At 39.2% G+C, this 17,327-nt stretch overlaps 1 protein-coding gene across 2 annotated transcripts in view; it reads left to right on the forward strand.

Annotated features, from left to right (window-relative positions):
• The window catches only part of hat1 (histone acetyltransferase 1), a 60,865-nt gene that overhangs the window by 37,198 nt on the left and 6,340 nt on the right, over positions 1-17,327 (forward strand). The window contains exons 10-11 of one of the 2 annotated variants that reach the window (XM_035410150.1): positions 12,893-13,009; positions 13,147-13,949. In XM_035410150.1, the coding sequence (XP_035266041.1) occupies positions 12,893-13,009; positions 13,147-13,158 (129 nt within the window). In that variant the 3' untranslated portion in view covers positions 13,159-13,949. Of the gene's footprint in view, positions 1-12,892; positions 13,010-13,146; positions 13,950-17,327 lie in introns of those variants that run through there. The other variant, XM_035410149.1, reaches the window with a different exon arrangement.

Below are 17,327 nucleotides of genomic sequence, written 5' to 3' on the forward strand. Positions count from 1 at the left end.
AACTGTAGTTTGGTGGAGGAGGAATAATGGTCTGAGGCCTTTTAGGTTACAAGACCAACTCCTTACCCAACTCCTTACCCATTATACTACACTGCCGCCGAGGAATGCGGTCTGCGAGCCAGGCCAACATCAGTGGCTGAATGGAAGCGAATCCCTACAGCCTTGTTCCTGACAAAATGTAGTGGAAAGCCTTCCCAGAAGAGTAGAGGTTGTGGCAGCAAAGCGTGGTCCAACTCCATATTTTAATGCTTGTTGTTTTGGAATGAGTTGTTCAACATGCACATGGGTGTGATGTTTACGTGTCCATATACTTTTGGAAATGTGTATTTCCTTAAAGGTACAGCTGCCAGCTGATGCTTTTGTAGCTGAATGGAACCAAATCCCTGCAGCCACGTTCCAAAATCTAGTGGAAAGCCTTCCCAGAATAGTGGAGGTTGTTATAGAAGAAAAGGGGGGGAACTCCTTATTAATGCCCATGGTTATGGACTGCAGTGTTCAACAAGCACATAGGGGTGTGATGTGCAGGTGTCCACATACTTTTGGCCATGTAATGTTTGCTACTGTAACCTTGTTTGCTGTGTAGATAAATAATGCACAAAAGCCAAAGTTTTCACAACTTTGGGCAATATTCCTGTAGTATAATCAGGGCTTGAAAAACAGTGACAGGATATTCAAGTTCACATTTCAGTTTCTGAATGCTTTGATCTCTGGTGCCAAGCGTGGTAGTTAGCTACCTGAAAGTGCAGCAAGAGTGAAGTACTAAATGTAAGTTAGGCCAACCAAGAACCATAATGCAAATTCAGAATCATGCAGTTGGTTGTCTATATGAATCCATAAAGCATGTTATTGCAATCCTACAGCCTACACCCAGTGTCAATACAACAGTACCCTCCATTTACATTTCTTTGCATTCTCTTGTGATGCTGTAATCTGTCTGACTACCTAAACAAGACATGAGCTGAATTGGAACCATTCATGTGACATTACCAAGAGATTGATGTCAAAGAATGTGGCTGTGTTCTAGTTCAAAGCTAGTTTTGCTTTGAATTTGTTGTGTTACATTTTTAAAGGCTGTAATGTCTTACATTACGTATTATATTTGCCTCAAGCTTAACGCAGAGCTGCAAAGTTTTAGAAAGCTTTGGTGATTTTTGCAATCTGTGTCTGGATAAACTAGCAAGCTTAAATTACAGGTGCAGTATGTATGTTTGCTGTAACAACACTTTTTTCACATTTGGTCAAATGACGTTCACATCCCAACAGATCAATAAACAGGGTTCCCACTCGTCCTGGAAAACCTGGAAATTTATCGAAAACACCTGGAAATGAGAAAATTTACAAAATGTCCTGGAAATATTTGTGTGGTCCTGGAAAATTGTAGGTTAGCCTATAAGTCCAGCTATTAACCCCTTAGTGCACATGCCAAATCTTGCCAATCCTTGCTCATTTAGGGGGTACCCTGTTTAAAGCTTTATAACTCCAGATGTGAACACCACAAAGACTTGAAAAATGGCTTAAGGAAGCAAGACATTTGTACAATTTCCATTACTAATGCAGATTAGTTTATATTCATTATTTTGGAAGAAATAAAGTGCCACAAATGCAGTTGTCTAGACAAAAAATCAAAAATGAATTTGCACTTTTTTAGTTTGCAGTGAAATACTGAGAGATTGCATATATACAGCAGGTTAAACTATATATGTGCTGAATCAAAAACTTCTTGAGCACAAGTTCATAAAATCTAAGGGTGGATATGTAGAACTACTATAGATTTATGAAGCAAAAACTAAGCAGTGTACCCAGCATCTCCAAATCTATCCAAAATGTCTAAATTATGCATTGCTGTAAATCACAACGTATTCACATATTTCACTACAAATCAACTGTTTTGACTCAAGAAACTCACTGTTGCATCATTTTCAAGTGGGAATTACAAGCTTTCCGTCAGACAGTACAGTGGTCTAAAATATCTAGGGGTCCAGAAACATATCCAAAATCTCTCCAAAAAGGAATAAAATGCTTTTTGTCCATTATAAAACATATAAATCGGATTAAAAAATTATGCAAAAAGTATTGTCTCTCAATGCGGTACAGTACCTAAATGTGTAATAATTAACTCTTGTATGTATTTCTATACTGTAATGTAATGTAATATTTCTATACTCTGTACTCTCGTATGTTTTCTTGTATGGGGATGGGACGACGATGACATGAAAACAATTTTCAACCGTCCACCACGTTTTGGCAATGTTCCAACTCTCACGTCATCACTGTTGCATGCTTCACAAAACTATTACACTATTAACTAACGCATTACATTACAGTGTGAAATATCCACATTTTATAATACCACTAACCAATTTAAAGACACTCAATTTAAAAAATAACATATATAACCAAAGTACTTTGAGAAGTAATACTTACATAGCAATCATGAAATCTTATCTATGTACAGTAGATGGAGACCGAGACAGTAAATCACTGGTCACAGGCTGAGTGTTACATGTATACTTATATAATAACAACGTTTTTTTTTTTAACAGCTTTGGCTGTCATAAGGGGCTTTCCAAAAAGGCAAGATTATTTTACAAGAATTGTGGAGATTATTTAGGATTATTTAAAGTTACCAGTATAACAAAACAAAACTGTTCTTATATCAATTGAGCATGGTAAGGCAAAGTATTTTAAAACATATAGAATAAAATAAATTCACATATTTTCACCCTTATTTCTAAATGTGAAAGACTTTCCAACAAGATGCCCCCCAGCCACCCACTTATTTAAAGCTACCAGTATAACAAAACAAAACTGTTCAATTATGGTCCCTCCAGTTTTTCGGGATTCGGAATTTTCGGAATTCAACACAACATCAACGAAATGCGGCATTTTTCCTGATGCTGCACAATTCGTAAAATGGCAGATTATGCAGCGAATTATGCAGTGTCGCGAAAAACTGCAGCATTTTGTTGATGTTGAATTTAGAAAATTCCGAATCGCGAAAAACTGGAGGGACTGGAGTGCATAGATGTCAGGGTGTCGAAGCCTCAGGTGTCTTTTTAGATTTGTTGTATTTTTTCCCTTGAGGATGTAAGTATACTTTTGTTCTTCGCTGAATGATTCCAGGCTGTCTGGACTGAGTGTAACGTTACTGACTGTATGCGTTTGGTCACGTGTGTGTGTGTGTGTGTGTGTGTGTGTGTATCTGTCTGCAGCTTATCTCGCATACTACTGGGCCAATCAGCCTAAAACTTGTTGTGCATGCTGACAGCAGACCAAGGACCCGAATTCTCGAACATTTTGCAAATCGGTCAACAACAAATATTTTATTTGAATTAATTTCCATCACTGTCCATTGAATTACATTGAGTGCTAACTCCTCACTCCTCCTAACCGGCCGGTAGGGGCAGCAAGTGATCAACTGCTTCCGTTTGGATCAACTGCCTCCGTTTGGAATGAAAGACCAGCAATGTAAAATATCAGTTTCAACGTGAAAATTCCAACAAAATAATTATCACAGTTTCAAACATTAACGTACCCCCTTAGTTTGCAGATTATTTTGTTGGCATTTTAACGTTGAAATTGAAATTTTACATTGCTGGTCTTTCATTCCAAACAGAAGGAATTGTTCCTGTCCAGATTTGAAACGAAAGTGCCAGACTATAACGTCAACGTTAGCTCTGTCTAACACATCGTGGCTGATATGAATGAAATTAGCTAACATGTCACCACCTTCAGCGTTACATCACTGAATCGGCATTTTTGGGAATTTCAGTGGCACATGGTAAAAACTTATAATGTTGTATTTGTCTGGTTGCATTGATTGTGTAGCCTCTATTGTTGCATCAGCAAAGCTAACACGCCTGGCGGAGATCTGCACTCTACTGAGTGCACTCTTCTAGTTGTATTTAAAATATTCCCATACTTTTGTTCTTTTTCTTCCAGAAGAAGAAGCCAGAAGAAGGGGCATTGTGTTAATGTTTGCTAGTGATAGACTGGTTAAGGTAGCAAAAAACGTGGATCACACAATTTACATCTGTGGAGAGAGTCAAGTTTACAATTAAGCCAATGACAGGCATGCATTGACTAGTTGGTTTTCTGCACCTTTAATGCATGCTTATTATTGGATCAACACAAATCAAACGTTTCACTACGCCCCCCTAGAGCTAGGGTAGCCGGCAGGAGTTTCGTCGGAGAAATGTATCAACACGTTCTTCTAATATAGCCTATTGTATTTCTAGGCGAAAAGCTTATTCTATCTGGGTCTGTTTTCGTTTTATTTTATTATTTCCCTTCTGGTTTGTTTGCAGATTAGAGCTTGTGTATGACCAGTTTCTTGATCGTTCGATTTGTTTGCCCCGTGATTTTGTGTGTCTGAACATTCACTCTTGTATTTGATTCTGATTCTCGCCTAGCCTCCTTTGCTATGTTTGAGGATTGGATTTCGTTGTTGGACCATTTACTTGATCTCGACCTTGACTCGATTTGCTTTCTGCTTGCTCCAGTTAGTTAGTGTTTTTCCAGCTGGACCACAAATCCTTCCATCGGGACACAACTTTGTTATTTTTCCTTTATTGTTTTTGAAGGTACTGGATTTTTAACTCCATTGGGGGTATGTTATTTGGACTTTTGGTTTCAGACTACCAACCAATTGTTTGAAGCTCAGCGTTCAAAGCCGCCCTGTGCCCTTTGAAGACTAGCCAACTTTCAATTAGATTTAGATGGGATAGATTTTGATTCCCGTATCATTCTTCCTTTTACGGTCTGACCCTTGACCAGGTCATAACAAGCCATAGCGACGTCCGACTGATTATGGCAGAATGGGTCACTTACAGTTTAAAGGTTTTAAATGTAGGATGACAGGCTAGCACAGGAGTTTCATTAGAGTATCGTTACTGAGACATACAGATCATGAAAGCCTAGACATAAAATAGTCGCTACGTGAAAGTATTGGAGTGGCTATTACAAAGCCCTGACCTGAATCCTATAGACAATTTGTGGACTGAACTGAAAAAGCATATCCGAGCAAGGAGGCCCACAAACCTGACTGAGTTACACCAGTTCTGTCCGGTTGTTACGTTCGCGTGTGAGATGCGGGCGTGCGTTTTTCTCCCCTCTTTCGTTCTGCTCTCTCTCGGTTGCTGTCATTTCCGCAGGAGCCCGTGTGCCGCCCTTCGTTATTCCCATTGGTCATCCCCGCTGTCAATCATCAGAATTCTCCCGCTCATTCCCCCCCATCCGTCAATCAACTCCCTCCTGCAATCATGTCTCCTCCAATCATGCCTCAGCTCTCAATTTAAAATATCCCCATTTCGTTCCTGCAGGAGCCTTCCGTTTCCTCATTTGTGCTGTGTGTTTGGGCAAATGCTAGGTTGTGTGTGTTATTTGAGAGAGTTGTGTTGTCTAAAATTTCGTCCTCCCTGGTTCTCTTCAGAGACCAGTGTTAGGTAAGTTCCGGGGGCCCCTATACACGTGTTGACACGTAGGGTAAGGGCTCTATCTAAGCACATTAGTTTAGTGGTGGTGTCGCCCCCTGTATTTATGACTGCTGGTCGCAGTTAGGTTAGTTAGACAAGTTTTGTTTTCTGTATTGTTAATAGGTTAGTTATATTACAAAGTCGTAGTTAGGGTATTTGTTTGTTATTTTCGGCACCACTCCCTTTTTTTTTACTGGTCTCGGTTGTGTGTCTTGGCGTGTTTTATGTTTGGAAATGTCTGTAAATACTTGTAAATAGCCCCCCCCCCCACACACAGTAAAATCCCTTTCACCGTAGTCCGCCTTGTGTGTCTCCCATTGTTCTCACAAGAAAGCTTATATATTTAGTTACATCTCCTGGTGCCAAATATCAAACATCATTTTAAATATTGCACCCTTAACCCCTAGAAGGGTTGTAACACCGGTGGAATGGGCAAAAATTCCGGCAAAGTATTGTGAGATGCTTGTGGAAGGCTACCCCAAGCGTTTGATTCAAGTTAAGCAATTAAAAGGCAATGACACCAAATACTAACAAAGTGTATGTAAACTATTGACCCACTGAAAATCTGATATAGTACATAAAAGCTTAAATAAATCTGTCTCTTAGTTGTTATTTAGAAATGACCTCTTATGGTAAATAAAGAACATACCCTAATTGACTTAACACAGGAAATGTATAGTAACATGAATTGTGTGGAGTTGTGAAAAGTTGAGTTGGAATGTCTTTAGCCTAGGTGTATGTAAACCTTTGGCCTCAACTGTATATAGTAATGTTTTTGCAAATAATTTCCTATTATTGATAAGGCAACTCAACTGTTTTCATATTTCATGTCTAGCCAGTTAACAGTGGCTACCACTTCCTGGTTGTTTACGTTAGCACCCTGGGATGTACGCACGAAGACCGCTATATAAGCGCTTATTGTATTGTATTGTTTTGTATTGTTAGTAGCGTTACCACTTGGGATGGGAAACGAGAACCGGTTCCTGTTGAGAACCGGTTCCAAGTTGTCCTATTCATTGGAATCGTATGCCTCCGAGCTTATCGATTCCGCTTATCGATGCCAGCATGTTTTTACGACAGCTGCGCATTGCAAATCAATGACGTAACTCCTTGGGGGAGGCATGCATGCAGGCAGCACGCTGCCTCTCTCAGGTGTTTGTTTTGGACGGCAGCCGTCACAACAAATTTGATCCGGGCTGCAAAAATGATCCGGGTGACGTACTGACATTCTAAAACAGCTGTTATACCCATGTCCCCCAAGTTTCATTACAGCGTCTGTTGCTATGCGGACAATGCCAGCCTTGATGCATTCTGTTGCGATAAAGATTCTAAGACAACTCAGCAATTTCTCTGGATTAACGGGTTATTTTCTAGCCTGAAATGCGATCGTATTACTAAATGGCTACACAAGTCATGTAACGTGCAAGTAGTTGGGTATCTCCCTGGATATGAAGTAAATGTTTTTACCAATAAATAATAATAATAAATGCGCTTTTATCCATGGAAATAGCTATACAAAAAGGCAAAATAAATGTCGTGGTTGTGATTGCCGTCATAGATGTCAGAAGGAAATGTCACTGACAAAAAAAAAGTTTGCTCTCTTTGCAGTGGTTTGGGCAGCAATACTAGGTCTTATGGCATGTTTTGGTTAAAAGTATGCCCATTTAATTGAATTGTAACCATGCACTACATTCAGCAGCGCACTCTTCCATCACATGTACTGATAATTTGCCAGCATCCCCTTAAATAGGAATTCAGTAAAATTACAACCCTCTGCATGCACAGTGCATTCTCCTATCACGTGTGCAGCCCACATTACTGCCAACATTATCGCACTGTCTGAGCCAAAGGACTACATGCTTTCAGGTAAGTTTTGATTATATTACTGGAGTGAATATATTTTATATTTAGGGGTCCAAGCAGCAAAGCTTGGACCCCTATCTGTTCGGATTATTATTATTATTATTATTATTAGGGGTCCAAGCAGCAAAGCTGTTGTTTTTGTTAGGATTATTATTATTCTTATTATTATTTTTCTCCGCTAAAAGTGTCTGAGGCTCAGCAACCATAAGTCCTGGAGCAACCAAATTTGGCAGGTGGGTTCCTATGGCCCCCCCACTACTCAGGCTCTAAAAATCACCTATGTCGGCCAGATGGTGGCGCTATAACAAAGGGTAATGCGTAAAAGGCCATAACTCCCACACCATAAGTTAGATCAACACAAAACTTAATCGACCTATGCATCTGAACGTGCTCTACAACTTTGCCATTGGCTCCACCTATGTCCGCCATATTGTTTGCCCGTCATTTACACTTTTTAGTTGGGGTGTGGAAGTTTTCTCTGCTAAAATGTCTGAGGCTCAGCAACCATAAGTTGTAGACCAACCACATTTGGTAGGTGGGTTCCTATGGCCCCCCACTACTCAGGCACGAAAAATCACCTATGTCGACCAGATGGTGGCGCTATAACAAAGGGTCATACTTTAAAAGGTCATAACTCCACACCGTAAGTCAGATCAACACAAAACTTCATCGACTGATGCATGTAAATGTGCTCTACAACTTTGTCATTGGGACCACGTATGTCCGCCATATTGTTTGCCCGCCATTTGGACTTTTTTTATTAGTTGGGGTGCGGAAGAGCTGGATCTCCAAATCTAAATGTTACGACATCTAGTAAACTTTTTTACGGCAAGCGACATCCATGGCGACGCAAGTAATCCAACACCGTAGGGTCTAGTTTTTATCATTGAGGGGAGGGTCTGAACGTCGGGGAGGCAATAGAAGACAGTGCCAGCCAGAATGCATGCTAGGCTACCAAAAGTTTTCTAGTAAAAGCTTTTTGAGAGGATGAATAATTACTTTTCTTGAGCCTGGATCCATTTGAAGACAGAATCGGGTGAGTTTGTTTAGTCATTGAATCTGTCATTATGCTAAGAAATAGCTAAACCATTTCATTGATAGGTTTTGAGTTTCTGTGCAAACGCGCGAAAACACGCTTGTATAATAAAACAATGACGATAATACATATATAGTCCGCTTCGTTCCGTTGCTACCATAACATAACACACTATCTTGTGTCTACAGCTGCAGTTTCTCTCTGCAATTACTAATATTGAATATAAACAAAAGACGCAATGTATGCTGTACTCTGCCAATGTCTAACTAAATAATATGGTACGGTAAAGATTTGACAGGATGAATCATTACTTTTCTTTGGCATGGATCCATTTGAAGACAATATCGGGTGAGTTCGTTTAGTCTTTAAATCCGTCATAATGCTGAGAGAAATCGTATTCTCCATTTAATCTCTAAATTGACTGTAAGCTTAGGGTGGTAACTAGGTAGCTATTTCGTGGGTGACTTAGTTAATGCACTCGTCTTAACTATTGCTTGTATTTTTGCATAGACTGCGTTGTTGCTGTTCTTGTTTGTGTTAGTGTTAATCAGTTTAACCTACAGGGTCCAAGTTGAACTATGTGGTTGTTCCCTGCACTTGGAACGGTAAGCTACTGCCCTCTAGGGTTTTCGACACACTTGTTCCTGGTTATGCTTATACACTTTGCTGTACGTCGCTCTGGATAAGAGCGTCTGCCAAATGCCTGTAATGTAATGTAATATTCCGTAGCAACAAGATAAACCCGACATTAGCCCTAAAATATGCCAATACAGCAGTGACAACGCTGCTCACTGAATAACGAAATAAACGAGACAATTCTTTTTTTAATTATACCATGTCATTCTACAGTCAATATCTGGGACTAAACATTGAATAAATATACAATCTTACCATTTGTTTTACGCGTAGAGATGTCCCTTTTGCGATTGAGTGGCCATATATTGTCTTGGACAATCCGTTTGCGAAATATATGCGCATCTATGACGCCTGGATCGGCTATCTTCAATAATAGCTGTGCGTAATACCACACCTGTTGCTTACGGCGTTGTCGCCCTTTTTAGTGCAATTTGGCTTGATTGACAATTAATTTATTCAGTAGGTGAGAGTATAAGCTTTCTAACGATGTATAACATGTCTGATTTCGCTTTTGGAATAGCGTTTTATAGGTCAGCGTAACCGAAAATTTTCTTATTTGCCAATGTCTACATAAATAAAACGGTAGGCTACTTTGCGCGCAGCACGCAGATCGCGAGTTGATATTACGTCTTTTTTCCCGTTTTTTCTCAATGTTGTATTTATTATTTGAAATGTGCATTCATGTGTTATTATTCTATCTGTCTCCGTGGCGCTCTGAAATGTCCATTCTCTGCTAAGCTGAGCAATGGATTGGAATATGTGTCTGACGTAGTGTTGCACGGTATACCAAAACTTCAGCACTTTCTCGGTACTTAAAAAAAAAAAAAAAAAAAAAGAAACCGTTCGGTATTAGAATATTCCGACGTTCGGTAGTTTTGAGTCAAATGTAAAAGCCAGGGAAAATTGTCTCCCGCATTACTGATTGAGAGGATGAAAAATTTGTCAGAATCTTCGCTAGAAGGCAGTAGCAACTAAGGTTGCCAAGTGAGGTGACTTGCGCTTGTGCACTCAGCTCCTTGATACAGCGCAAGCTTTGACTCAGTTCACTTCAGTAGCAATAGGTGTTCCAATTTGGAAATATTTTATTATAGGAAGATGCTGTATTGCTATTGAAATATGCTGTTTTTAGATTTATTTAAAAGTGAAAGACCTGTTTAAAGATAATTTACTTTGCAATTGTTTAATTTTTGAAATATATTTCATATAGTTTTCTATGGTTTAGTGTTGTAACACTATAGGCCTATGCTTATTGATATGCTGAACAGGCTTCAACTTAAAGGTTGTTAATAAACCAGGTTTTTAATAAACCGTGAATTCGAAAATGAGGTCAACCCTTGTGGACTTTACGTTTCTGATCAATTAAGGTAATTTCAGTATCGTTAGGTACTGAGTATTGAATCAGTATCGTTTCAGTATCGAGTATTGTGATACTAAACCTGGTATCGGTATCAAAGTCAAAATTTTGGTATCATGACAACACTAGTGTGACACCTTTTTTAGTTGTGGCATGGAAGCACTTCAGCTGTACATACACGCCGGGCCATATATGTGTTACGATGTCCCATCTAAGTGTTACGACATAGTAAAGGCCTTCACGGGAAGCAGCCAGGACACATCCATGTCGACGCAACTAAGTCATCCGACAGCGTCTCTTAGCACAAAATTGGCCATATGTCATCAATATTTTATATAATGATCATGATATTCAGTAGATATGTTAGGTGAAGGCATATGATCATGAGGAAAAAGCCATTTTTTAATCGCTCCATAGGGGGCGCGATGGTGCCAATGCTTGGACCCCTCCCAATGCCGCTTGCGGCTTTAATTTTTATATTATTTCAGTTAACTGTCAGATAGTAGCCTAATGCAAAGTACACAGTTTATGCCTTGTTAACACCTTCTGCTAGCTAGCGGTTACCATGTGATGTAGCTTGATTGAGCATGCTAATTGAGGAGTTTTAATTAATCTATTTCCATTCATTCTTTATTGTAAAACATTTATTTTATAAATGAGTTGTTCACCTTAAACCCTAAGGTCTATTCTGACAGCGGTATTAATTCAGTTTATCGTTTAGTTTATATTCGCCAATAAAAATAATACATTTCATCACTGTTTTTGTTTACAAAAGCGAATTGTTATTTTGTTGTTTTGTCTTCGTCATTTTTTTTGCTGAGAAGCGGCATGGAGACGTCATAAATATTGGTAATTTTGGACAAGCAGTTAGCTTCTCTTCAAAACTTTCCGTCTTTAGTCACGTAGTATGCTGCCGACGTCACTTGGCACTACTCATGGAATACTGCTCGTCCCTAGAACCGGAGGGTCAACTGACCCCTTGCGCAATAAAATGGGATGTATTTTGTTAATGTTTATTCCACATGTCTGTCATTCCTTGACTTTTTCTACAAACTCGCGCTTCAACTATCTATGTAAATAGAATTCTAAAACAACGCTCGGAAGACAGTTCTTGGGTTTTCTTTTTTAGGTGTTAAGAGAAAAGTCTCTTTTTTTGGAGGGGGGTCATAGGGAGTGTTTGCAATTATGTCTGCTTATGATATGGTAAAAGGTTTGTTTCTATCTGCATATGACATGGTAAATGCAGCCTGATCAAATAGGGCTATATTTCCATTTTATTCCCGTTATTTCCCGTTAATTCCCATAAATTCCTGTTAATTCCCATGGAAAGTTTCCACCTTGAATATTCCTGGAATTTTGCAACCCCACTCCCACATTGCTGAAAATGCTGTAGCGGTGGCTAGCTTTCGCCGCTTTTCCTCCACATGGTACCGGCTCAGCCCGACTCGACTCTCCTCGATGTGTTGCGTTGTGAAAAGGAAACATGTTTTTTAATGGCGTTTTTAGAAGTAAAACACATCAAGCTAAAGGCAAATGTGACCCATTTGGTAATCTATACCATGCTGCCTCATAACGGTAACGAGTCAGTGATAATATGCTTCATCAGGCTCAAACCTCGCAATGTACAAAATGTTGTACCAAAACCAACTTTAAAGAAATCAAAATAAAAACTTCACACATATTTTAAAGTTACTTTTTCCTGAGTACTGTATGGTGCTTGAGCAGTCCTCGTCTTTTGAGCGCTTGAATGCTCGAGTATTTGTGCCCATCCCTAGTTGAACCTGTACCATCTGGCTGGCTTTTGGGAGTGGCTAGACACCATATTTTCAATTGCATTGCTCTTATGCCCATTTATCCGCCCATCACCCATAATGACAGACCTTTTGGTTAATCATATGCAAATGGTTGAGAGACTGTGGTAGTGATATGAATTTTGTTGTTGTTATTATTATTATTATTGTAATTTTTTCATATTTGAATAGACAGTGATGTTTTCTCTAATGTTGCCCAAAAAATGGACACAGTCCTGATGATGCTATTAATCCATGAAATTTCGTGTTATTGACCAGATTAAGGTACTTTGGAAAACGGTAGCAACAATTTAGTGTTCTGCAGCTGACTTAGGGACAGTGTCCATTTGGTTTAAAGGGCTTGGATGCAGGTTGACATTATGCAGTTGTCAGAAAGTGGTCCTTTATAGGACTTATTATTGTGGTGTTTCAATGCACTATTTAGCAGCTCTAATCACACTACTGGTTTGCCAGTGATTATCACAGCCTGGTGCTTTCAGCATGCAGAGCCATAATAGCTGCTGTTTCTCTCCTGCCTTGCTCTGTAATGCTGTGAGAAACCTTGGGGTTCTTGCAAGCAGTTTCATTTAGGCCTTCTGTCCCAAAATCAAAATGTCAAACTAGCCTTAAATCAACTTTTGTAAGACTTGTCTCAATGCCTTGTGGGGTTTTTTTTTTGTTTTTTTTTGTTTTTGCATGTAAATCATTTTTGATGGCTGTTCCCTCCCCAACCTTTCAGAAACATGCCAGAAGAGTGTATGAAATCCTGCGCTTACGGGTAACGGACATGAGTGATGAGGTGAAGGCAAGAGCATATCGGCTGGAAATCAAACGGAGGCTGTTTGGTCCTTACAAGGTAATGGAATACACACGCCTGTGAAAGAGTCACAATGCTGCATTTCAATTTTGTATTCCATCAAAGAAAACTCATCTCTTCCACATGAATTACTGTTTTTAAACTCTTGTATGCCTTTTTAACATTTTAAATTCCAGATCCTGGAATAGAGCAAGATTTTGTCCTTTTCTGGGGGCAGAGCTGGAGCCTAGAAGATTAATCTCCTGTACACACCAGTGGCTTCCTTTAATTAGCCATTCAAGAAATTCATGGCCATTCAAAATGTCTAAGGTTAAGGGTGAAGGCAGAGAAGCGTAATGTGTTTGTTTAATAGAAATGCAGTGGATTAAATGTGCTACTTTGATGCATGTAGCTCAGCTGGATGGCTATAGAGTGATGAGAAGTAGTGGCTGGCAGCTTTGTAGCACTGCATATGGTCCACTGTCTTTCAAAACTAGAGGACATTCTAATGATGAGGTGATTCATATTGATTAAAAAATAATGGGGCATTGGATTTGGTAAATGAACTTGCTTATCAGTGAGGAGTTTGATATGTGGGCCTAAAGAATAACATGGGGTGAGTAGTTATCCTGAATTTGGGGGAGAGGGGGAGGTTGGGAATGTGTGCTTTTTGGCTCCATAGGCTCACTGGATATTGGAACTACCTGATAACTATTAAAATGGTAATACTTGATCCTTAAGTTTGGTCCACATGCAAAGTCAGTTTAGTGTTTTTAATAATATAATGCTATGATTTATCCAAATGCAGGTTAAGGGGATGTTAGCTTTCTAATGTCCAATAAAGTATTATAAAACTAACCACTGCAATATCAAGATATAATTTTTTAACAAGACACTGAAGTTCATTTTTACATTTGCATTTTCAGAAAATCAGTAAGTGGAAACTGCTAGCTATAATGCAGTATGTAAGTAATGTATTTGGATAATTTTTGTTGTTTTGGCTCTGTACTCCAGCACATTGGATTTGAAGTGACACACTGAATATGAGGTTAATGGGCAAACCGTCAGCTTTCATTTGAGGGTTTATACATCTATGTCCAGTGACCCATGTAGGAATTACAACCCCTGTTTTGAAGCATTTGGTGTGACCTGAGCAGATAAGTTGTTTCTGTACACTGCTACCATCAGCATCCACATCATCAATAAAGATAAGTGAGAGAGTGCCAGTGATAGCCATACATTCCCAAGCCATAACACTGCTTCCACCATGTTTCAGATTGACGGGGGGTGCTTTGTATCATGACCGGATCCTTTCTTTCTCCACACTCCACTTTTTCTTTTACTTTGGTACAGGTTAATAATTGTCATCTGTCCATAATGGTTTGTTCCTGAACAGTTTTTTTAATGTAGTGGTCTGCATCTTGCAGGGAGCCCCCTGATGTTATGCTGGTGTAGTCTTGTCTTTATGGTAATCTGAAACATCTATGCCTACATCCTGGAGTGTTCATGATGTGTTTAACAGTTGAAAAGAGGTTTTTCTTCACAGTTGAAAGTATTCTTCTGTCATCTACTACTGTCAGAATAAAACCAGACTTAAGCTGGCAGTATACTGAGTAAGAAGAAAGAACTTAAGGATTGAGAACCACCGGCGAACATGTCCACGAACACTGTTGTCGGTATACTCAGTGAGAACACCACACCGTTTGAAGTCACTCCACGCCGCTGGGGCGTGAATAATTACGAATAATTATGAGGCAGCTATAACCGGGGCTGGAATCTCAACCAGACCTCCGTCTCGCGGCTACGCCATGGATGTATAAGAGAAGGGCTACGCGAGATCACAACACAAAACAAAAAGTTTAAAGTGTTTAAAGTGGCTTTAGTTTATCAAGCTATGCAGAAGAAGAAAAAAGGCGAAGAAGATGGTACGTTCGCCCTCTAAGTCAGAGTAGGACGGAAAATGGAGAGTTTTGTCTGTACATTCGGCAAATGCGAGTTTAGACGAGGGGGCCCACTTTCTCTTATTTCCGAATGTGTGCTAGGTGTTTTGATTACTTACTGAAACGAGTAGCCCATTCATCAAACATGCGGGAACTCACAGAATTTCCATCTCTACAGAAGAGAAATTGGCGTTGACTTTCCGTACATTAGCATGTGAATTCAGCCCTCTGAACTCTCAACCGTGACGTAACCAACTATGTGATATTTGGACCAATATCTGAGAGGGGGAGGTCGGAGAACAAAAAAGAACTTTTCGAAAAGTTCCCCCTGGAGGCCGTCGCACACTGCACCGTACGAACACACAACACTGCGTCTTATTGTTCGTCATTTGTTCGTCATTTGCTTCGTTTTGCTCAAAAAGTTCTACTTCGTACGAAGTATACTGCCTACTTTATTCTCATTTTCCCACCCCATGATGGCCTGGTTTACTGGCATTGACATTTCCCTTGGACCTCTTTTTGAGAGACAACAGCGACAGTCTCTAAATGCAAATTCCACACCTAGAACCAATATAGACCTTTTGTTGGCTTTCTTTTGCATGAACTAATGATACAACAACACAGCTGGCCAGGAAACCGCTGAGATGCCAATTTTCCAATTACTTTTGGTTCCCCAATGTGTAAAAAAAGGCTATATTTCCTACATGGTCCACCTGATATGGGTGTAAATACCTGCAAGTGAACCCCTTCGTACACATGCCAAATCTGGGCAATCCTTGTCCATTTAGGGGTACCCTATTTAAAGCTTTATAACTCCAGATGTGAGCATCACATAGACTTGAAAAATGGCTTAAATGAAGCAAGACATTTGTACCATTTACAAAACTAGATTCATTTATATTCATAATTTAGGAAGAAATAAAGTGCCACAAATGCAATTGTCTAGGCAAAAAAGCAAAAATGAATTTGCTCTTTTTTCAGTTTGCAATGAAATACTGAGAGATTGCATATATAAAACAGATTAAACTATACATGTCCTGGATCAAAAACTCCTTGACCACAAGTGCGTAAAATCTATGTGCAGAACTACTAAAATTCTATGAAGCAAAAACTAAGCAGTGTACCCTGCTTCTCCAAATCTATCCAAAATGTCTAAATTGTGCATTGCTGTAAATCACAACATATTCATGTATTTCACCACAAATCAACTATTTTGACTCAAGAAAATCACTGTTGCATCATTTTCAAGTGGGAATTACAAGCTTTCCACCAGTACAGTGGTCTAAAATATCTAGGGGTCCAGAAACATCCAAAATATCCAAAAATGAGTAAAATGCTTTTTGTCCATTATAAAGCATATACATATGAAGGTTTAAGATGAAACATGGATATCAGATTAAAAAACAATTCAAAAATATTGTCACACAATGCGGTACAGTACCTAAATGTGTAATAATTAACTCTCGTATGTATTTCTGGACTCTCGTATGTTTTCTTGTATGGGGATGGGACGACATGAAAACAATTTTCAACCGTCCACCAGGTTTTGGCAGTGTTCCAGATCTCACGTCATCATTGTCGCATGCATCACAAAATCTAAACTACCAACGAACGCTTACATTACAGTGTGAAATATCCTCATTATAAAACACCACTAACCTATTTAAAGGCACTCAATTTCAAAAATAACGTATGTAACTGAAATATTTTGAGCAGTGTTACATGTCAATGAAAAAATCTTATCTGTGTTCAGTACATAGAGACAGACAGATAATCAACACTGTTGTTCTCCTCTTCTGACTTAATGAAATGACTATTCTTCGATAAAGTTTTGCCAGGTGCAGTGTCTTTGACTGCTACCAGAGTGAATGCTTTGGGCGGCGATAATGAGACAAAACTTTCGGCTGTGCTAAGCTATAAAATGTTATTCCAAAAGTAAAATTAGACATACATTGTTAGAAAGCTTATTCTGTCACCTCTTGGATAAATTAATTGTCAAGCAAGTCTGATTGTACTACAAAGGGCGACAACACTAAACAGCATGTGTGGTATTACACACAGCTATTTTGGAAGGCAAACAGGCACCACAAATGAGTGTATATTTCACAAACGGATTGTCCAAGACAATGTATGACCACTCAGTCTTGAAAGGGACATCTCTACACATAAAACCAATGTTAAGGTTTATTATTTATGTTAAGGTATATTTATTCCATATTTAGTCCCAGATATTGACAGTACAATGACATGGTATAATTTTTGAAAGATTTCTCGTTTATTTCAGTGTTCAGTGAGCAGCGTTTTTCACAGGTGTACTGGCATACGTTCGACTGTTGGTAAATGGTAAATGGACTGCATTTATATAGCGCTTTTATCCAAAGCGCTTTACAATTGATGCCTCTCATTCGCCAGAGCAGTTAGTGGTTGGGGGTTAGGTG

Source organism: Anguilla anguilla, chromosome 3 (assembly GCF_013347855.1).
Source record: "Anguilla anguilla isolate fAngAng1 chromosome 3, fAngAng1.pri, whole genome shotgun sequence".
Classification (NCBI taxonomy): Eukaryota; Metazoa; Chordata; class Actinopteri; order Anguilliformes; family Anguillidae; genus Anguilla; species Anguilla anguilla.